Here is a 23,210-nt window from a genome sequence, read left to right on the forward strand (position 1 = left end):
CCAGAGGAATTGAGGACACTGAGGTAAGTGCAACGCTTCCTGGCTTAAGGAGCCACCACTTGTGACAAGTTTACTCAGCTCTTTCTTTTTTCAGCTTCCTTAGTAATGACAGCTGCTTGCATAGTTGAAGTCTTCTTACCCAGATCTTGGGTGGTTTGGAGTTCCTGTCCTCCGTTGTCCTTAGCTTGGCTGGTAAACCATGCCGCTTTGTTCCTGGCTTCTCCAGCATTACCTGAGCATTAGTTTGGCTTCTGTCTGCATGTGCTGTTCTAGAGCTGAGATATGGTGTCTTCTGAACTGGTCTGTCTACTGTGAGGCCTTCCAGTAGGTGCCACTGGTAGGTGCCAGTGAGGCACAGTGGGATGAGCAAGCTGGATGTGGGGAAGTGGCTGTAACAAGGAGGAGGAATCTTCAAGCCTGTCAGTGTTGGATATAGGGATAAGGTAGGGAAATAGCCCTGCCTAAGCCAGGAGTTGCAATTTGTGTAGCTCAAACAAAAGCACCAGAGAAATAGTGATTGTCGGGGTACTGCTCTCTGCTGATGGTGTCTGGCACTGCTGAGTCTGCAGGATTCAAGATGTAAACTCAGCTGCTAAAGGATCAGTAAAGCTTCTGCTTGGCTCAGGGACCTTCAGGAAATGAGGCACTGTGGCTACAGACTTGATTGCTCTTGAACACGTGGAGCTTCCTTGGAAGACCACAGGGCTGTGTGTCTGTCTTCCCTCACACAACAGGGAGCACTAGTCACAAGGAGCTGGGTGCCCAGAACACCAAGCATCCAAGAAGGGCTTATGGAGGTTTATCACGAGTCAAGGTCTTTGGCCATGCTACCAAAGGCATTGTCATGGGTGTGGTGCACCATCAGAAGGTACACCTGTTGGAGGGATTTGGTTGCTGCTGGAGAGAGTCCGTTTTGTGAGAGGGCTTCTAAATGAAGCACTGATCCTCTACTGGCTGTGCTTGGATCAACCTGCTTTCAGTTCTTGGTGTGTGTGTGAATCAAGCTGGAGTTGGGGAGACAGCAGCTCTCCTGCCAGCCCTCCCCTTCCCTCTTGTTAAGATGCAATTTCTTTAATGAGGAAAACCTCTTGAGTAGGAACATCACCTTTCTTGAAGGCTTGTCCTGACAAGGCAGTTCAAGCCGACAGAGTCACATATCAACTTCAGCAAATATCAGTCACTCATTACAGAGACTCTTCTCCCCCCCATCTCCCAGCAACACCCCTCATTCTCAGACAACGGAATGAATCACACTTCTGCTCTTGAATACATCATGACAAGTCATGGTTCTAATGAGAGAGGGCCATTCATTCTGGGTGGAAAGTTCCCTGTGTCGACTCAGAAATGTTATTAATTAAAGAGAGCTACCTGAAGCAAAAGATGAAAGGAGCACCAGACCTGCCAAGCTAAAATATGAGTGGGGATACAGCCTCGTTAGACACACGGTCCTCAGGCCTCTGCATGCTCGGTGGGAGGATTCCTTTAGCCTGTTGCAAGGAGCTATAGTCCAAGTTTAACAGCTCCAGGGATGGATTCAGATACCTGATGTCGTCTGCTTTAGTACTTGGACCTCATTCTGCACCTAGGTTGGAACTGACACTAGTCATTAAGCAAATAGCATTGATGTGGCATTGGGTGGCGAGGGTAATGTGCCTCTGAAGGGCTGAGGGAGCTGCTGACTGCAGGAGACGGGTTTAGTGGAAAAGAGGGTACTTAATATCTGCCACAGTTGAGCCCTTGTAATATAAGCTCTTTAGTGTAGTTTATCTCTGCTGAAATGTCAAATTGCTTTCCCCTGTGTGTGGAACCAGTTTGTGGGCTCTTAAACACAATGTGAATTAATCTTGGCAACAAAAGAGGCATTTTTACCATGTGTTCATAGATACAGAGTTGAAGTATGGTGAGGTTAAGTGAGATGCCTGTGGCTGTGCAGGCAGGCAGAGGCAAAGCTGAAGTCCTATGTCCCAAGTCTCAGACCTGCACCATAATGTCAGAAGCATCAATTAATCCTTCTCCTTCCAGAGTTGGATTGTTCTGTAAATGCACTGAGCATAGCCAAAAGTACATGTAGGCTTTGGTCTATATAACTCTGACATGAAGATGCTTTAACTGCACTTACTGTGGCTGATCAGAACATGTTAATTTATGCTTTCACAGGAAACTACTGCTCAGAAGTTTTTTATTTTCTTAAATAAGTGTTAAAAGGCAAGTACTCTCTAATATAGTGATAAAACATGGTGAAGTGTCTTGAAATGTTTATAGCCCTTGGTGCTCTTCCTAGGTTGGATATTAGTAAATTCTGAGCAGTAAATTATACCATTGCTTAATTTTGTCTTAGTGTTTTAATTCTTTCTTGCAAGTTACACAGACTGGGAGGATGCTCGTCTTCTCCAACCAGCTCCAAATGTGGCAATGGGTTGCTCTTTCCAGGCTTCTGTCCTGGATGTTTTTGAGATCAGAATTAGTTCATGAATGGAAAAGAATTGTTGGTGTTAGTGTCCTCTGTACATGCTGTTCTTTATCTCAGGACCAGGAGGGGGTTGGTAGCCTCTACCTCAGAGAGAAATTGCAGATGGCCACTGACTGGAGTGAGTGGGAACGCTTGTGTAGTCATGAGGAAGGGCAGGAGAAGGTGTGGGGTGGGCTGGCTGTGTGGCAGCAGGGCAAGAGATATATTCAGAGTTGAGAGTAACAAGAAAGATCTGGTAACTGAAAGATAATGTAGTCATTTGCATTTAAAGCTAATAAAACAACTCTTTTCCAACTAAGATCTTTAGATTAGCTTGGTGGTGCTTTTTTAGTGGGGATCATTTTGCTGAACAAGCCTGTGCTGTATCTCTTCACACGGTAACATTGGCTGAACAAAGAGTGTGGTGTGAACTACAGTGAAGGGATGGGACTGAATATCCAGGGTCAGGAACCTTTTGAGTCAGCTTTGCTGATGGAGTTGTTCATGTAATTACACCCTAAAGTGCTTTGCCAGAGCTAAGCAAGGGAGCCTTGTGAGCACTTACAGGGAATAGCACTGACCCCATTCACTTCTGCAACCCTGCAGTCCAGCTTTTTGTTTTTAAAGAAAATGATATCACTTATGCAAAAAAAAATTTGGATTTTAAGATTCCCCCTCTGTACACTCTTATTTAAAATGAACGTACCAGACTTGACTTTTGTTTTCTTTATGTACCAGTTACCCTGGCTGACTCCTGTTCTTGTCTTTATTTCAAATAATTGGTTGCTTGGGCTTCTGCAAGTTCCTTTGTCCTAGATGTTTGGGAATGTCTTTGGGTTAAGTTTTGGACATTAAATCTTTGTATCGGGATCATCATGCAATGAACCTTCAGGTCTGTTCCTTATCTGGCACATGATAGCAAAGACATTTGCCATATCAGGGCAGTAGTGGCTACAGATTTACTGAGCTGTGGTGCCTGGTGCACTCTGGGGAGCAGGACTCTTCTACTTGGGAATTAAGACCAAAGAAGTTGGAAGTAGCATGAAAAGAGTCTGGAGATATTTACAAATTGCAGTCTAGGGGAGAACGAGACAGGCTTTGCATCCTGAACTTTATTTCCAGCACTCAACCTTTGGGATTGAGTAATAAGTGGAGAAGGTAGATTTTCTACCCCAGGGTAACTTAACTCAAGCTGTTTGAAAACAGTCACACTGAACTGGATGTAAATCAATGATCTCAATGTCATCTGCTCACAGAGTAGGGAACCATAATTCCGTCTGAACCAGGAATCACTAGGGTGAATTCTGTGTCCAGGGTTTTAGTGAATTCAGGCAAAATGGTTTCAAAATCAAAGGATCTATAATGGGTGCTTGGTAAATGGGTACCTGGCCTCTGTCTATATGAAAGCCCTCTAATAGCAGTTCAGGATAGTGGTGATTCTGTGCCTTGGGGAATTGAAAAGCTGGTGGGCTTGGGACTGCAGAGGACAATCACTGGAGGGCTGTTTGCTGTCTCAATTTTGTTATTTGTGGCATGTGTGAAAAACATGATTAGCTCTACAAAGTATTTGTTTTCTCTTAGAATAGTTTAATTTTTCTGGTGTTAGACAGCCATAGTGTTTCATGCTGGGTCTGAAATGTCAGCTGTCTTCCTTTGGATCCCAGCTCTTCTTACTTTGCAGCTGAAGCAAAGCAGTTGTGTGTTGGCATCAGTGCTGCCCTCTCAGTGGCTTGGCTGGGAGAGATGTGCTTATGGCTTCTTTGCCTAGAGAGCTCTGCTTGAAGAATACTGCCAGCCTGGGAGCAGCATCCTTCCTCTTTCACTTGCTCTGCTGTGTGAGTCTATAGCTTTCTTGAAAATGTTTTATTTTGTTGGGATATTTGTTTCCTGTTGGGAGCCATTTTCCTGGATGGGTTCAGTCCCTTTCCTCCTGAAGCTCCTGGCTGGCAAAGACCTACTGGGCCATCTTGAGGTCATCCCTGGTATTTTCCCTCCAGCATATTCTCATGTGTCTTGTCCAGTGACAGTCTGTATCCTCAGGAGTGGATGATGAGGTGCATGCAGGACTTGGGAGGACACTGGAGCTGCAGACTAACTTTTTGAGCTGAGTCCATTTCATGTGGGAGTCACCTTTTTCCATGTTTGGCCCAGGTACTGCCATTGGCAGCCTGGCACCCCAAAGGCAGTGTCGCGTGCTCGGACATTGATGTGGACCAGGTGTTAGCAATGATGTGAGTCATATGGAGGTGGTAGTAGAAGAAAGCAGAATAGAGAAGTCTGTGGAAAGAAGACAGAGGAAGCAGGGCAATGTCCTGGCAGGGTTGTGTCCAGGAAGCTCATACTGCCCAGGACTTCATCCTGCCTTGGTCCTACCAGCTTTGCCTCTCTTGGAGCAAGTATTTCTCCTCCTCTCTGCCTGGCACCCTGGGACACCCTTCGTTTTTCCTCTGTAGGTGCCTCTTGGTCATCTCTAATTTTCTTGCTTCAGTTTTTCCATGTGAATGTTGAACCAGGTCTCAGTGTTGACTGTTGGCCAGCATGCCCAAGGTGCCTGGGCACCAGCTGAGTTCAGTTCCTCATCCCTGCCTGGAGTCACGTCTGTCCCTGCAAACCGGGTGCATGGAGTAGGCTGGTGGGAGGTTGCCAAGACCTCTCCTCCAGCTCACAATGCTCCCAGCTCTGAAGAGAACTTTTACATTTTGTGGACCATTTAGCTTCCCAATGGTGATCCTAATTCTTCACAGCATGTATATGCCATTTCTTGGTTATTAAAAGGACCCCTGAAAAGGAGCTGCCCTCTGAGTCAGAGCTCTTTCATGCATTTAATTGCAGGAAGGTTTTCCTTAGACTGTGAGGCTTAAAATTTCCAAACTCTCCCTATGCTAAGAGGGTGAATTAGTACCCAGGTTTCCCCACGGCTGCAGAGACTGACCCTTGTGCACCAGCAGTAAGCAGGCATAGGAAGAACACAGGCTGGGAGTAGTTCAGACTTGGAAGTGCTCTGGAGGAAGCCCACTTGATTTCTGCACAAAGCTCAAGAGTGCTTTAAAGGTTGTCTGGCCAGGTGTCTCAGTCTTTCATCTCTGTATCCTTATTTCGTGTGACACTTCAGGTGCCAAAGTAGCCTCCATTCCTTGGGGGCCCAAGCAAGCACCATGTGTACTGGGAAAGGAGTGATTACCTTGGACTTACTGACAGGTCAGCCAAAGGTTGGATGGATGGATGGACTGGAGGTGATTCAAGCAGGGAAGTTCTTTGTCAAGTCACTGTGCTGTGTATGAGAAAACAGAGGCAGCGAGCCATTAGACTGTGTATTTCAGGTGTGAGGAAGCTGCTGAGGTCCTCTGGCATTGTGAAATGCCAAGTGAAATGTTACTGCCATGTGGAGCACAGCAGTGTGTTGGAATTAATGAGTCTGGTGTAGGACGAGCGCATGTGAACAGTCTGGAGGGTTAGTGTTTGAGGATGATAGACTTAGGCAGGGGTTTGTCATCAGGATTGCTGTGTTTGGGAAGCACGTTCTAATGGCAAGACAACATAAAAAGAAATTGGGACTTGCAAGGAGAGCACTAAAAGTCATCAATTGCCAAAGTTGTTTTGCGTTTGCTGCAGGCCTGAAGCAAATTGCTGGCTTAAGGGGCTCTAAGCACCTGGGTCTTGGCACTGGATTTACAGGTAAGGTGAAATTGAGAAGGTGCTAAGTAATTCATCCCTCTTCCTGTGACCAGGATGGGAGATGGTTCTGACTTGCCACTTCTCCTCAGAAGTTGCTTCAGAAGCTGGTAAGGGCTCTGGTTGTGAAACCCAGGAAGCAAAGAGGATCCCTGGGTGCCTGACAATTGCTTTTCTCTGTTGGTTCTTTCTTGCAGGCAGCCTCGGGCTGCCTGTCTCTTTGTTAAGAGAGTGACAGCAATGTGACACCGTGAAAATAATTACTAACAAATCACGGTGGTGACTGCAAACAGCTCGCTGTCTTCAGAGGCATGTCAGGGAGCATTAGAGCAGGGCCGTGGGAGCAGCAGAGCGGCTAGGGGCTCTTTCTGTGCTCTAGGCTGAGGGAAGATCTGCGGAGACCTTTGGCGCCTGCCACCCCCACATCATTCCTTCCTCGTTGGCTCTTTCTTTCCTCCCTTCCCTGCCTTTGCCATCAATAATTAAGCCCATTAATGGCACAGTGAGTTTAGAAAAGCTGCTAATGGTGAGACAGGGCTTCTGCCTTCCCTGGATTCAGCAACCAGACACAGAACAATGAAAAAAATTCTGGAGAGGTATCATGGGCAGAAGCACATCCAAGCTGTGTTTTCCATCTTGCAGCTCCAATGTGTTGCCCTGGGCAGTAATGTTTATTAGCAGTGTGCCCCTAGGAATTCATGGGCTGCTGGTACAGTTGGAGAATGGCCCTTGTCCTTGTCCTCAGGAACCTTCAGTCTCCGTGAATCTGAGATAGGTTTGTATTTGTGCAGAGCATCACAGCAAATGTGCAGTTACCTGGCATGTCCAGCAAAAAAAGTGAGCAGAAGAATGAGGATGTTCCAAGATACAGCAGAGATGGTGCCATTCAGTGTGACTGAAGCTGCAGGTGAAGACAATCCTTCAGGGAATAAGGAGTGAACAGGTCATGTGTGAGGAAGGTTGCTGGTACCAAATAGAGCATCTGGAGGATTTTCTGCAGGGATGAGCCCCTGTGGCTGTGTTGGAGTGGGGACCTGCAGATCTCTGCAGGTCCGCACAGAGTCTGAGGGAAGCTCCCTCTAAAGCCTCTTGTTATATTGATATAAAGCTCCCTCCAAAGGGCAGGTCTAGCAGAGATACTGATAGGAAACTGGAAGGTAGCTGCTGGCCGAAGTGTCCTTCAGCAGCATTGATAATCAAACCACTGGGCAAGCTTTGAGAGGGAGCTCACAGCCTCCCGTCCCCTCCTTGTTCCTGGTGGTTTTTCATGTGCCAGTTTGAGAGCAGGCCGTGCCGTTTGGCAGGGCTGTAAGGGGAGGCAGAAGGTGAGGATAGGAGCCTGCTCCCAGGTGCCTGCTCTACTGTGCAGTCTTCATTCCCATTCCCTTAGTTACTAAAGTGATTTTCCTGACTGTCACATCTGTAAATAATGTTGCTGGCGTATCTAGCTGGATGCAGAGAGGCGATGGATGGGGGAGGGCTGGCGCTGAGGGTGGCCGTAACAGCCCCTCTCCCCAGCTCATGCAATATTTATGCAGGGCTGGGAGTCGGCGGCACTGACCTCTGGGTCGTGCTGTTAAACAGCTCCCGCAGCCCCTGCATCCTAATTGCTGCACTTGTCCTTTGCTCTGGAGGATTCACTGCTCCTTCTCTCTGGCGAAGCAAATACTAATGGCAGCTTGTGCTTGGAGGTGGGAGCGGTCTCTTCCCCACAAGGAAAACACAAACTTGTTTTCCCCTGTGCCTCTGTAATTTGCACAGAAACCTGTGCTCAGACCCTGTTACCCAGCGTGCTGGCCTCCCCAGTGCTGATAGCATGAGAGCCCATGAAGCTGCTGTGTGTGCAGTTTTGGATTGTGTATCATCACAAGGCATAGGAAGGCAGTTTACCCCATCCCACTGGCTCCTATTAGGATTTCTCTCTTCCCTTTAGTGCAGAGTGGGAAGAAGAAGCAATCTCAGAAGTCAGTTGAGAGAATAGAACTGGGTGATGTGGTGCCAGAAGAAGATAGAGATTATGTCAGGAAAGAAGAGGGGTTCAAACAGAGTCACAAAACAGAAAGGTATCTTTTCTTGTAGATAAATGGTCTACTTCAGTGAGTGGAAGGAGAGGTGATGAAGAAGGCTGGACGTTCCCTCTGTGGGTGAGGGGCTCTTTCCCATACAAGTGGTACAGCCATGGTTGAAGGTGGAGACAGACCTGGCAGACAGGTTTTCTGCTGATTCAAGTGATTCAAGAAAGCACAAAAGACAAAACTTTTGATTGCTAGAGCTACCATGACTTTCCCCCATGCTTTCTGCCTAGGCTCTGTCCTGCTTGGGGTTTCATATCAGGTGTCTGCAAGTCCAATGACCTGACTGACCACCCACGTCCCTTATCCTGCCTTCCTGGGTTGGCAGGTCCCTGCTGCGACTGGAAAAGTGCTGTTTAGACTGGAGACTAATGGCCTTTAAGTGACATGATTGTATTATGTTAAGCGTCTATAGGCTTTACCATTAGGCACTAAACAGTTTATGAGTCATAGCAGAGAAGCCCTTGTCCTGAAGAGTTTATTTGCTAAATGGTCCGGACAGATCAGGCTTGGAGAGGCAAGGTTTCCTCCTGCCTGTCAGAGAGCAGATCTAAGGAAGGCCTGGCACAGGACATGTCTTCTTAGTTTAGAGGAGCACCTTTGCTCTAGGTCTTGTCTGTTCAGGTTTCCTGGGGAAAAATACTTGTGCAATGGGATTTGTACAGTGGGAGGAAAATAATATTTAATTTTAGCTTAGTTTTTGTGTATGTTTTGGTTTTAAGGGGGCTTAGACACAATGGGTACATTCATTTCATCAGATATATTCCCTTCCTCAGTGCATAATTACAGTGTTCTGCAGCAGGAGTCTGAATGCTCCCTCTTAAAGCAGCTGGTATGCAGAGAACCTGGCGATTACTACATTAGTGTCTGTATGAAAGGCTTATTAACAGACTGTATAGACAGAGAAAGGACACATGCTATGTGTAAGCAGGACCTGCTGGAGCATGATTCACAGAATCATTTAAATAGAGATTTCTAATCCAGCCACCTGTTCAAAGTAGAGCTAACTTCAGACTTAGATTGGGTTGCTCTGGGTCTTCTGCAGATGAGTTTGAATGTCTCCAGGGGAGGAGATTTTGCCACTAGTCTGTTCCAGAGCTTTATTACCTGCATGATGAAGAGTTTTTCCTGATGACAAACTGGACATTCACCTGCTGCAGCCTGTGGTCATTATGCATGACTTTCACTGAGAATACAGTATGCAATTTTGTACACTTCTCTTCATAAGATGCTGTATAATGTCATGTTTAGTAAGCAGACAGACTCTCACACTAAGGTTATGTGTAAAAATCTGTTTGTAGGGGTTTTTCATAAGGTCAGGTTCCCAAGGCTGGGTAGGCAACTTCAGCCTTGGAGACTTGCAGTTTCTCTTTTCTTGGGAGCAGTGTCATGCATTTCTGATGTCAGAGGGAAGTCCACCTAGTTGTTCTCCATGTCTGGGAGGGATGGTGAGAGCATTTGCTCTACCCCTCCACCAATCTGGAGTAGTGCAAATCTTCTTCCTGCTGCTCTTCTAATCTGAGCTGAACCATGGAGCCAGCAAGCTCTGGTTTCCTGCATGGTAATTAAGTACTTATTTAAAAATCAAGAATCTCCGTTCTGATCCTACTATCCCTGTCTGTTTACAAACTCCAGGTAGAGTTACTCTAGATTTACTTCCACATGCCTAGCAGCAGAATCAGGCCCAGTAAATAGAGCTATGAATCTTTTTAAGAGAAGCTGTTAAGAAGTAGCACATAGATTTATTGTAGCATCATGTGTGTGCAATTGCTGATGAACATCTTCTGTTGGAGGCTGAATACCTGCTGTGTTACAGCTTTGCTTTAATGTTGAGATAGCATCTCTGCCAGCGTCTTGCTGATGCACAGACAGATACCCATAAAAGGGCCAGATCTTGCTTGGTGTTAAATGCCTTCATGTTTCATTAAGGTTGATGGCAGTGGAAGGCACACAATGCTTTGCAGGACGAGCGAGTCACAATGAGCCACTTTCCCTATGTGCTTTTTGTGGCAGAATTATGTCCCTAGTGTATACATTGCTCTGGCTGCAAAAGGCTAACACCCTTTTCCATTCACTGGCTAGCGGCTTGGAAAGCAAGGGTCTTGAGGTTCTCTCAAATTTCTTAGTACCCAGCAAAAATTTACAGAATAGGGATCACACTGTTAGCATATGATGGGTGTTCAGATATTTCAGCCAATGCTGCAATGATTCTTGAGTGTTAAGGCTTGCAGTTTGCCTTTTAGGCTTCCTAGGCAGGAATTTGTCTGGTAGAGGGAGAATGCAGGTCTGTCCAGAATTGGCATCACAAGAAAAAGAAAAGATCTGGAAGTGCCAGGTATTAGCCTTGCTGCTTAGCCTGTGTTTTTGGCCTCATTACACTAATCCAATTAAAGGTTGATAGGAAAAGATAACACACACTCCAGTGAAGGGGCTTGTGTGGCAACTGCTTTCCTTCCTGGGCATCTGGAGTGGCCTAAGTCATGTTGTGCATCACCACACCTCCTCGGGCCCTGCAGACCCACTGGTGCCTCCATGTGCCATGGTGTGTGCTCTTCTCCTGCATTGTGTCTCTCTTATTACTAATGGAGCATGGATGCATTTTAGCTGCTGGTCAGCCCTCATTAATATCCAGAGATGACAGGTTGACATTTGTAAAGAAGACTTGCATTGACCTTCATGTTGTGCATCGGTGCGGTTGCCATACAGTGCCCTGTGCTGGATGCTTCTCCCTGTGCTGCCTCGGGAATGCATTTGTGTTAGCAAAGGGACGACTGCTCTGTAACCCTTTGCTGCTGTCAGGAGAGCAGGCAGTGTGTCTGGATGTCTCTGCATCCCTCTGCCCATTACAGGACTGGTTGCTGTAGAGCCTCCATCCATCCCAGTGAACAGGACTGGAGGGTGTTGGGCTTGCACTTGTGGCTCCTTGTGGAGGTTTGTTATTTGGGTACTGGGGCCTTAATGGAAGACAGCTTTATGCCAATAGCAATGACCCGCCTTCTTTCTTTTCCTGGCTCTTGTCTGGGGAAGCAGTAGAAGAAAAGGCTGTGCTGCCCAGGCATCCCGAGTGCTGTCAGTTGCCTGTCTCTCCCCCAGCCCACGCCGTCCTGGCTTGAGGACTGCTGCAGCCTGCTCGACAATGACATTTATTAACAGAGGGGGCTTTGAAAAAAGGCAGGCTGCTCCTGCAAAGGCTTCTCACTGTAACTCTGTCTCCTCTCACCAGCCCGTCTGAGGCAATGGCTGCTGGTGTTGAAATTCATTAGTGTTACCTGACAGGCAATGGAGGCTTGCTCTGTCTGTTCCCACTTCCCTGCTCTCATGTCCCTGCTTCATGCACGCTGATATTTAAAGCTGATGTGTGGCTCATAGGCTTGTTGCACTGTGACAAGTCTGGGGGTGGTTAAGAGAACTAAGAGGGTGGAAGGAAAGAGGGAGGGAGATGGGACCTGTCTCAGAGTTTGTGTGAAAGCCCAGGGCTTTTCAGACCCTCTCCAGATGTACTGTCTTTCCACAGCTACTGCTTGTGAATTTTAAGAACAGCCAGGCAGGTGTGGTTTGTCCGGCACTGATGGGGGGCAGAGAGAGATGGCACTGTGTGTGCTTGGTGAGGGCTTATCTGGTGGAAAGCAAGAGCAGGTGGGCTCCTCTGGCCTCTTGGCTGGTCTGTGGGGCTGAGAAGTTGTGAGTGGGGAGCCAGAGGTCTGGCACGGGGTTTGTACTTCATTTTGGACAGAAGCATGTTTGCACTGAATGGCAAAGTGACTCCAGCACTGAGGAGGAGACACCTCCCTGCCAAAGCTTTCAGATAGACAGGAAAGTAACCGCAGTCTAATCTGAATTATTGGGATGAGGGAATTGGGGTTTGGGGATTTTTGTGGAGGTGTATGTCAGCATGCTTCAGTTTTTGTAAGCTGTGGTGTGGCTTGGGCTGTTCTTTGTGCATGGGCCACTCTACTGTGTGTGGGTGCTGTGATATCACCCTGACAGAGACCTCCTGGTTTGGCACTGTGGTTTCAGCAGTCTGCAGCTGCCTCTTTGGGAGTATATGGATCTACCTTAACCGCTTTGAATTCCTAGCTTAGCCCCATCTCATGTAAGTACAGGTTAAGTGCAGACAGGTGCAACTTTGCCTGTTGCAGTGCCATTTCTCTGCTAAATCAGTTCAGGTGCCATAGCACAGGATGTTGTTCCCTTGCTAGCTTGTGCTGTTGGGAGAGGACACCTAAGCTTTCCTCTTGGCTGGGTAGACATGTCGCTCTACATCAAAACAGAGGAGCACCTCTGAGCTGTGTGGTCCAGAGTGTTGAGCAGCCTTGCTTTGAACAAAGGGGCCTGGCTGAGGTGGTTTGACAGCTCCTTTCTTTCACCATGGTGCTGTTGTTGCTTCAGCATCCAAGCAGCTTCCTTCATCAGTGAAGGATTTCCAGGGCAGGAGCTTGCCAGTGCTCTCCTTTGCAGTCCAATGCACAAGTGTTGGCCAGGACACAATTAAAATGTTCTGCATCTCATACAATGCAAGGTCTCCAGGGAATGGATTTTTTTTGGATGGTTAAGATCACGTCTATAAACCCCAAGATTTAATGTCCCTTTATCTTCCCAGAGAGGAACTTGTTCTTTTCTTCTGCTTCAATATCAATATACCCTGTGTGTAGCAAGTGGCCCAATTTCTTTGTCTCCTGACATCCTGAACCCAGAAGCAGATGGACGTTAACCAGCTCTGATTAGTTGGGAGAATCAAGCATTAATTTTTTATACGCCAGAACCACCTGAGTGACGGAAATCAATTATGGCTGCCCCTCCCCCTTCCATATTAATGTGTTGGCTCTGAGCAGAGATGGAGGGACCTGTTGAAACGAGAAACCCCTATTTCCTCGTTTGACCCTCTAGATAATTAGGGTTAAATTGATATGCTATCGCACTGGTGACACATTTTATCTGCCTCTGTTTGTACAAGAGGATACAATAGTGGAGGAAGGACCAATTTGTGCCCTGCTTTAGCTAACCAGACTGAGATAAAAGGTGTCACTAGTATGATAACGTTCTTGCCTCATGCTCCTTTATTGTTGCTCAATTTGCCTTTTTTTTTTTTTTTTTTAATCTTGTTCTTTTTCTTTCAGTACCCTTGGTCATATTTTAACTCCATGCCATCGCATAATGACGCCCTGCTAAATGTGTGTGGAGATAGGCAACTCTGGCTGACAGCCTTCCCTGATAACCGAATTCCAGCCCATCCATCACCAGGCTGCTCTCCTTAACTTAAGGAAAGTGATAACTAAAGCAAGGCCGTTTATCACCGCCGAGCTGTGCGCTTCTTGCTGCCTTGGAGAGAGCTGGATTCAACAGCAGAAATGCACCTCACCTCCTATTTGCATCCCGTTCATCTCCAGGCTCTATTTACACTGCAGGGTGGTGAAGTAGGGCTGGATGGAAATCTGAGCCTGGGGTGGTGAAAGCTCTCTGAAAATGGTGCAGAGTTGACACTGCTGACCATGGCCTAAGGACTTAGACGTGCTTAGCTGATGGAGGAGAGTGTGCTACCTGATGTCACTTGCTCCTCTGAGCAAAGGTGATCTGCATTTTGGGAGCAGGCAGAAGTTATGTGCTCCCATCTCTGCTTCTGGGAGGACAGAGCACCAGAGCTGCATTGGAGGCTGGAAAATCCCAAAGCCATTTTCAAGTTTCTCTATACTGAATGCAGTTTGGCTGGTGGGATGGTTTTTGAAAGACAGCTTCTTTCCCAAGGAGTGAGAGCTTCAGTGTTTGGGAAGCCAGTTAGACCTCACTCAAAAACTGGAAGGATCATGGGATGTTGAATGCAGCAAAATGTGCCATCATTTCTCTCTTACCTGAGAGAGGGCCGAATCCTGAGCTCTCTGCTAAACCAAAGCTGCCCTCAGTGACCAAGTTTGGCTCTGGCAAAAACAAGAAGCCAGACTGAGCATAAAAGCTTATTTTTCAAATAATGAATGCTCAAGTGAATAGTGGCTCTGATAAATAGACATACTTCCTTGCAGTCCATGGTACTTCTGTTCCCTGGGACAGCCTGGAAAAGATGATAGAGAAACTCCTCTCTGGTCTCCAGGCTGAAGAGTGGAGGGGACCACTGCAGGTGACAGTCTTGGAGCTGGGGAAAATATTTTGCAGGGGTATTTTCCTCCCTGTGGCTACCGGGAAACCTGGGTTCTGTGCAGTAGAAGCCCCTGGTTCCCTGTGCCAGGAGTGCTGTATATTCAGACTAGACCAGACACATATAGCAATCCTTTGCTAATCCTTGCTCAGTTGCTGTGACTCCAGTGGCCTGGAGCCACCAGGACTGCATCTTTCAGCTCAGGGATAGGCTTATGTTTGGGTCTGTGCTGCTGACAGCTCGCCCAGGTTATAGCATGAGTGTTGGTCTCCTGGTGCTTGAAAAACTTGAAGCCCCTCTGCTGCTGACAAGAAATGAGGGGAGCACAAGCTTGTAGGGGGAGGGGGAATGTCCTGAGGTCACACAGCTTCACAGGCAGTTTCTGGGGTTGTTACTTGTTTGCAAAAATGTGTCATTTATTTAGTTGACATATTTATTTGGAGCATTTATTTTCTCCAATTAAAGACCCACTGTCCAGCGCCCAGGGCACACTGCCATCAGTCTCAGGGTGAAAATAGAACCAGACTGTCCAGTTTGCTGGGCCTTTTGGTCCCACAGGGATAGCAGTGCTTTAGATGTCATTCGTTGCAGTGGGTAGTTTGCTGTCAATTCCTGTGGCTAACAAGAACAATGCTGCTCTCACTTGTTCTGGGTCCTATCCAGAAGTTAGGTAAATGGACATTTTTTTCCTAACTGAAGCTAGGTTGAGACCTGTAATAATGAAAGCCTCTTGGGTTTGGAGGAGAAACTAATTTTTTGTAACATAACTTTTGCTAACTTCTGTTACATCTTCTCTAGCTGAATGTGAGCAGACTGAAAGAGGTTGAGCTAATCAAGTTTATATTTAGACCAGTTGTTTGTTTTAGATGGTTCCTTTTCTTGTGATTCTTGATTTGGGCACCAACAAAAAGCAGCTTTCCTGGAGAAAGAGCTCTCTCAGCATGCTGCTTGGGGCTGATTGGGTCTGTTCAACTAAGGGACATCATGGACATCTCTGTAATGGCTGTAAAGTGCACGGGCCAGGCTGGTGTTTGTGTGGCAATGTGCAATTGTGAAGAGTGATTCCAGGTGCTTTGTTTCAGCACAGTGGTGTCAGATGATCTGTGCTCAGGGATGGGACCGTTCTGTCAACTTGCACTACTTGCCCTGCAAATGCCGTGGCCCTGCTCCTTGCAAGCTCCTTCTTTTGACAGCCTTCCTCCTTTAAAGAGATTCCTCTGGACATTCTTATTCAAATGTGTTTGTATGACTTAAATAGTTGGTCCTGAATCATCACATGTACATCTTCTCAGGATCAGGCATTTGACTTTGGCATAGGAAATCTATTACTTTGTTAGCCTAAGCAGAGCGAAGGTAGTACACAGGTGGGTCCCAGTGTGTGCTGGCTCTGTTGGCAACATATTCCCAGGAGATTCCTCTGCATATGTTTCCCAGCTTCCTTCCTTTCCTTTGCCTCAAAATGGAGGAGTCACCAAGACCAGACTGCTCTGGTACTGCACTACCCTGGGTCTCACATAATCTGCAAGTGCATTATCTGTGTTGCTCCTTCATCTCCTTACTTGTGTTGCTCCTTCATAACCTTACTTGGGGAAATGTCTGGAGAGATGCTTCTCTGTTCACCAGAGGGTTTGGAGCTGCCTAGGATACTGATGGTGCACCTTGGGGTGTTTACCTTGTATCCAGTTCTCACTAGAGCATTTTCCTGTATTTCGGTCTTGAGTCTGAAGGCTACTCTGGGCTATTCACTCTTTCCTCCTTGGAGAGCAGGAGACAACTTTGCCCTGGACATGGTGGTTTGTGTTCAGATGTTTGAGCAGCTGATGCTGGCACTTCTAGCTCTTCCTCCTCCTCCTACAGCCTCCATATGCCTGAGGAAGTTGGGAGATTCCCCACACTCTCTATTTGCAAAAGCTGATTTCTGGGGCTGTGACTTTTAACATGCACAAACAGCACTAATTTAGTCATTTATTTAGTTGACATATTTATTTGGGATGTTCCTTTTCTTCACTTAAAGATCCTGTGACCAGTGCCCCAGGCATGCTCAGCAGTATGTGAATGAACAAGATCCATCAATTACTCTTGATCAGATCAAAGTGGCCAGGAAATACTCACATAACTCATGTCCCTGCACAGGCTTGGCTGGAGCCACACGGTTTGCGACTCAGTGTTCCCCAGCTGAGGGGCTCATCCTCTCTCCCCTGCAAACACACTGGGATTGGCACAGTGTGAGAGAAGCAGCTTTCCTGAGCTGCTGCTGTCCCTTCAGGCAGCCCACCTCCCTTACTGGTGCTGTTTTGTTTTGAGCCCTGTTCCAGTGGCTTCCTGTAGGAAGGGGGAGAATCAATACGTGTGCTCACAGCTCTGGCTGCTGTGCTCACATCCCTAGTGAGACTGTGTGCACCACCTTGTATCTTAAGAGTTGTGTCTGCTTTCTTCTTCTAAGCACCTGCTTGGAAAACAGCCTCTGCTTTCTTAGCCCTACAGGATTGCTGTCTGAAAAATGAATGCTTTGGTGCCTCCTTTCCTCCCTTATATCTCTTTTGATGTTTTAACCATAAAGGCGAAATGGAGAAGCACCAGGGCATGACAGGTGAATTGGCAGTCCTTATGTCTGCCCTGTAAGCTGCTGGCAGAGCAGGATGGTTTTGCAGGGATTTGTGATGGGTTTACTTAGCCAAGGAGAGCCTGGATACTCCAGTTGTGTTTGTGTGTTAGCCAGTGTGGAGAAGAGCTGAGTGCTGCTCAGTACACAACTGTTCAAAATGTTTAGTCTAAAAGGTTTCAGCAGCCTGGATGTGCCTGGATGTATGTAAGTCTTAAGCCAAGCTGTACTCCCATGAGATTTTTTTGCCAAGAGCTATAGTGTTTCTGATGAGCAGCATGATGTTACGGCAGACTTGAGAGTCTTTTCCATCTCTGAACAAAATGCACTTAAGAAAACAGAGTTTGTGTTGTCAAGGCACTGATTGAATCAAACTTGCTCTCTCTTCTCTCTTACAGGTTACCAGGACAATGCCAGTACTTAGGGCTGCCGGTTGCTGATTACTTCAAACAGTGGATTAATCTGAAAAAGGTACTTCTGTGCAAACTGCCATGGTCCCTATCTCCCTGTCTCCCTCCTTCCCTTGTCCTTCACTTTTTCTCTTTAAGGAGGTGTCTAATAACTACTGCTGTTTTGCATTGAAATGAGTTATTTTCTCAGAAGCTGGGCTGAGCGAGTCCTCCAGCTCCCTATTGTATCTCCTCTAATAGAGTCTTACTGTACTTGATGGGATGTGTTCTGCAGCTGGGGAGAATCCCATTGTGGCAGGCACAGTGCAATGTCTGCATAATATTGGGACACTGTGAGACCCCTTTTCAGTGAAGGTTGTGTTGTTGCCAGTATTGCTGACTTTGTTTTGTTTTGCAGCCATATAAGGCTCCTAGGAGCATGGTTCCCGTCAGATGAAATTCCGGTTAATAAATGTGGAAATGCTCCAATATAAAAATCAGCATTTCTCTTTGTGGTATGGGGAAAGGGAGCTGTCTCAGCAGCACATTCACCTAAGAGATCAGCGATCACTTTGCTAAGCAAAATGCCTTGGACTGAGTACTGTCTGGTGCCTTGTCTTTCGCTGCACACCTTCACTGGGTGGTTAAGGAGCAGCACGCTGTGCATCCACAAGGACCCCTGGCACAGCTGCTCGTCAGCACAGAAAAACATGGTGATGCCATAAGTCACAAACCAAAGTGGGAAGAAAAGAACAAGTGTGATTACAAGCAGGAGCAGGGTGAGGGAGGAGGCTGCAGTCTGTGCACAAGAGAAATTGGGTTGGCCCGCCTGCTTAAACCTTTAGATGAGTAAGATTCCCTTCCCCCATCCAATTTAGTGCTTTATTTGGGTTTCTATGCCTTTTCCTCGTAATTAAGGGTCTCAGTAAGTGAATTTTCTTATAAACAGCTCGTTGTTCTTGTGGGCTTTTCTTTTGTTCTTTTATTTATTTATTGTTTTAAATGGAAGCGTGAGTGACAGGCTGAGTGGCCGCAGAAGGACAATTTGCATGATCTGTTCCATCAAATAGGGTAGAACATGAACTTAACAAGGGATGCTGGCAGCACATTCCTGGCTGAACTTGTCAAAGGGTCTTGTATTTCCCTGCTGTCAGAGCAAATCTTTTGGCTGATTGCTGGTCCTTGGTAAATGAAATCTGAAAGCACATTGGGGCATTCTGCAGTTCAGTGACCATTAATGATCGCCATTTGAAGTTCACTAAACTTCCGGTGAATGGATAGCAGCTATATAACCAGCAGGTTGATGGCTGCAGAATAATAATACTCAAAAAAAAAAAAAAATCCCTGTGTATTGTGATGTTTGCTAAGAAGTAGGTTGATCCAGTCATGCTCCTCCTCTGAGCCTCAGGATGAATGACTTATGGCACTTTCCCATAGTTCAAGGCTTCTGGATTTAGTGTGTTAGGAGCTGGGATTCCTCATTGTGTAGATGTTCAGACAAGTGTCTCTTCTTCAAGGTGAGCATTCATGTACTGCATGTTAGCAAATACTGTGATACTCAGCTGAGGGCTGCTAAGCATCCATGAAATCCCAAGCACAGAGCTAAAGGCAGGAGCAGGAGGGAAGTTTTTACAGTGAAATGTTCCCCCATCCAGCTCCCTGAAAGGGTCACATGCTGAGCATGTAGGATGGGGGCACGTGGGTTGGGTTGTCCTCCTCTGCACATGTGTTACTTAGAAAGTAGAGCTTGAACCTCCTTCAGATTGTGCAGGAAAAGGGATGTGAGACAGAAATGCTGATCTTCTTCCAGCCCCTCTAGTCCCTTAAAAACAATGAAGTTTTTCTGACACTGTAATACCTGACACCGACTGAACACAGAATGGTTCCAGGGACCCTGCGTCCCTCTGGGAAGTGACTCATGTTGCAGAGAAGAGCAGAGGCCTCTCCTGTCTTGTGGCTAAAAGCTGCTGCTCCTGGGACTTACTCTTACCCTGGGGTGGTGATCTTTCTATGCTGTGCACTGCTTTCAGGTGCTTGCAGGGCAACGACCTGTGTGTTTTCACAAGAGAGAATTGCCTGCCTAGGTAACTAATTCTGTTGAAGCAGAGGGACCCAGCGGAGACTCAGTCTCTACTGAATGAGCTCCCAGTGTGAGACAGATAGGAGTGGACAGGTAAGTAGCCCCTCCATTCATCCCTGCATAGCTCATGTGGCCCTTTTCCCCCTCCCTCTGGCACATTCCTGACTTAGAAATGCGTCCTAGGCTAAATCTGCCTCTGACCTGATCCATGAAGTGAAGGTGTTGGAGGGTGGGTGGGGCTTGCAGTATGAAACTGATGATTTCTAGGTCATGGATAATGCAGAGACTTTAATGTTTCAGATCTCAAGAAAACAGGCACATATGACAGAGAGCAGTTTCCTGAAGGATGGCCCCAACTGCACGTGCTGGATCCTCTTTGAGTCTTTTCTTATGAGCAGTGATAACAAGAGGACCTGTCTGAATTAGGGAGGTCCTGCTACAACTACCAGGCAATGCTGAAGTAGAATCACACACAGGCAAGTTTGTGTACCTGTGTGTATTGCAGCAGCAACAAAATATGTTCAAGATTCCTCTGCCAAGGCACACACAGCTTCTGGTCCTCTTTGTCTCTTGTTTCGTATCATTTTAAAAAACAGTCCTTGTCTGGACTCCCTCTGCCAGAGCATGGGATGCTCCAGAGCTCAGCAGATCTTCTTCCTGCAGTGGTGAGAGAGTCTTTCTCAGAGTTCATTTGCCAATAAATGTCCCTTTTCACTGCTGTGCTGCAGGAGCAGTTGAAGAGAGAACTTTGTGCCTGCAGGCAACTTTCACAATTTCCAAGACCTGCCTCTCGGGCAAGCTGGAGACAGGAATTGCCCCCTGTAGCTGTCACAATTACTTTGCCTTGGGCAAACCTTGTTGGATTGATCTGGCCGTTCAGGTGGTGGTGAGCTCCACATCTCACTGCTGCAGTAGTGGCCACAGTGTCTTGGGCTCTGTAAAAAAGCCTTCTGTGGAGGAGATGGGGGGGGAAAGCTGCCTGTGCACTTGACCATGTTTGCTGAAGTTTTACCTTGCCCTGTGCCCCCCCAGCCTGCTAATGCATCCCTTCTGTCAAGCCTGGTCGGTGTTTGCTGACATTTTTAATGTCACTGAGCGATCTCATATCTCTAGTGAACTGTCAGTGTAGAGCTGACTCGGGGCACAGAGTTTATCATTTCTTCACTTCGATTAGCTCAGCCTTGTGGGAGGGGAGCAGAAAGCAGAGGAGGCTTTCTTTGAATGCTGCAACATTTCAGATATCCCCCTAAACCATCTCAATAGAGAGCCACCATCCCATCTGCCAGTTCTCCTTAGGGACCTGTCATGTTGATCTGCAGAGGCCCCGTGGGTTAGGACTGAGGTGCAGAACCTGAGCTACATCACTGGAGCTGGATGCTCAGGGTGGAAATAACAGAGAAGGCTTCGTGTTAGGAGAGAGGGGCACCAGTGGAGTAATGTGTGCAGAAAGCAGGAGGCCATGGGTCAAGACTTATGTAAAAAGGAAAACTGCTCCAGCTAGCAAGTTATAACCAAGCAACTGCCCTGAGAGTATCCTCAAGTAGCCTGGGTAAATCCATTACTGCTTATTCTAACACAAGGATCAGCTCTCATTTGTGCTCCCTCTGCTCTTTCAGCAGCCTCTGTGGTTTGTTTTCCAGGTCCCACTAGAGTTAGGAGCGTGGTTGGTCCCATGATGAATCCTCACCCCTGAGGCTGGAACCAGTGCTGTGTTAGGCTGAGGAGACAGTGCCTGCAATCACAGGGTGTCCAAGAGCCTGGGAATGGGAAACCCAGCAGGCAGTTGGAGTTGTCAGCACCATTCAGCTAGGAGCATATCACTGAAGGGAGAGTGGTTTAAAGGAGGGAGGAGGTAGAAGAAGAGAGGTGAAGATAGATTTTTTACAATGAGCTTGTGCAAGAAGAATGTCAGAAAGATGACGAGGGTATGAAAATGGCCAGATCAGATATGTAACCCAGATGATCTTAATGCCAGAGAACAGTAGCTAATGCTCATGGGTGTAACAGGGAGAGCATGGCTTGAGTCAGCTTTCTCTGATTCCCAGCAATTGTCTCCTCAAGAACTGAGAGCTGTCCCTGGACCACTGTATCTAGCAAAGTCTGTCTACCAGAAACTTGTACAGCCTTTCCTGAATCTGCTCATGCTTTCAGTTTCTACAGCATCCTGCGGCAATGACTTTTGCTATTTAATTATGCATCAATTATGCTCTGTTTACTCATACATTGTGTGAAAATGCCGATCCCTTTGTTTCTTTTAAACCTATTGTCAGATTATTTTCTTTGACCTAGGTCTTGCATTGTGTGAAAACACATGTGTTTCTACTTCTTCTTCATGGTGTTACTCTTGATTTAAGACCTCAGTCATATCCTTGATTAATTGTCTTTTCCAGCACAGCAAAACTTGTTGGAGGGCTTGCCCAAAGGCACCTGTGGGCTCTGTGACTCTAGAACTGGCTGGTGGAATTCTTAACATGTGTGCACTATCCTTCCTGGTCTTCCATTTAATCTCTGGATGTTTTGCAGTTAAAAGATAAGAGGAGTGGTTTATGTACCCACTAAGGGTTTGTTTTATTCCTTGTTTCTCAAATTACATTTCTTTTATTTTTTTTTAAGAAGACAATCTTCATACCCATCATTGAGCTGTCCCTTTCTCCGCACAGCTATCCTGGCATCTTTGACCATTTTTGATTTCTGTTCAGAGGGTGCAGCATGTCTTTAGAAACAGTAATAGTGGCTTCTTTAGGAGTGAGAGAAAACTGGTCTTAGTTTGACATCCTCCTGAAATTCAGGGGAGTTTTTATGCAAGGTAAGAGTTGAATGGTGTGTGTGAAGGAATGCACTTTCTCTCTGGGCATGATGAAACAGGCTTGACAGAGCCTTGGGGTGCACAGTGTGACCATGCTGAGGTGCTGTGGCTGTGCACAGAGCTGGCCTTTTCCAGGGCCATCCGTAACTGATCTGCAGATATTCCTGTTTGGAAATGAACTGTTAATTCACATCCACAAATATTTTAAGGTCACCTACTTGCATTGTGAAATCTGTCAGAGGAAGCATGTAATAGGATGTTTTTGTTAATATTTGGCTACTAGAAATAAACACATCTTAAACAAACAAAGATTTGCTAACATCTTTCTGTCTCTCCTCTGAATTAACAATTCCTTCTGCCTTTGGGGTGGGAGGCAGGGCTGTGAGTACTTCTCAGGCACTTGGTGCTGAAGTGTCTTGAGTGCTTTAGATGAAGATCATTGAAATGGGTGAGAAATGGTTTATGTGTTAATCCATATATTTGGAAGTTGGTTTTGTGGGGTCTAACTTCTTGAGGACTTAGAGTGATTGTTATCAATTTCCTGTTTATTGAGTTACTGGCTGCAGGGAATATAAAATGCCTGGTAAGGTTAGAAATGCCAGAGGAGGACTTCTCAGGCAAAGTGCTTCATGGCCAGAGCATCAAGCACATGAATAAATGTTGCCTCCTAACTGCAAAGAACTGTGCCCAGGACTTTGCTGGTTTGCAGCATGGATGCCTCTTCTGAGACCCTGTCAAACCTTCCTTCAGTGGCACCTGGGCTTGCTTGGTTCCTCACCCCATCGGTGAAGCTCTTGGCTTTGGAAAGTCTCAGAGTGCAGAAATAGGAGAGGTTGTGAAAGGAAACACAAGGAGAAGTGTGACTCCAGGACTAGGGAAGTAAGGGTATCTCTTTCACAGAGATGAGGAAAGGAAAGTGTCTGTGGAATGGCACTGGTTCATAGTTGGAAGGAAATGGAAGCAATTGCTTATAACAGCAAAATGACTGTGTTTAATAAATACTTTGCTCTGTA

The 23,210-nt window shown here is 46.6% G+C and overlaps 1 protein-coding gene across 4 annotated transcripts in view; it reads left to right on the top strand.

The window, feature by feature from the left end:
- The window catches only part of ERI3 (ERI1 exoribonuclease family member 3), a 129,566-nt gene that overhangs the window by 35,338 nt on the left and 71,018 nt on the right, over window positions 1-23,210 (top strand). For all 4 annotated transcript variants that reach the window (XM_009088657.4, XM_030226326.2, XM_050977562.1 and 1 more), the window contains one exon: window positions 17,321-17,393. In XM_009088657.4, coding sequence (XP_009086905.1) covers window positions 17,321-17,393 — 73 coding nt within the window. The remainder of the gene's footprint in view (window positions 1-17,320; window positions 17,394-23,210) is intronic.

This window comes from Serinus canaria, chromosome 8 (assembly GCF_022539315.1).
Source record: "Serinus canaria isolate serCan28SL12 chromosome 8, serCan2020, whole genome shotgun sequence".
In the NCBI taxonomy this organism is placed as follows: domain Eukaryota; kingdom Metazoa; phylum Chordata; class Aves; order Passeriformes; family Fringillidae; genus Serinus; species Serinus canaria.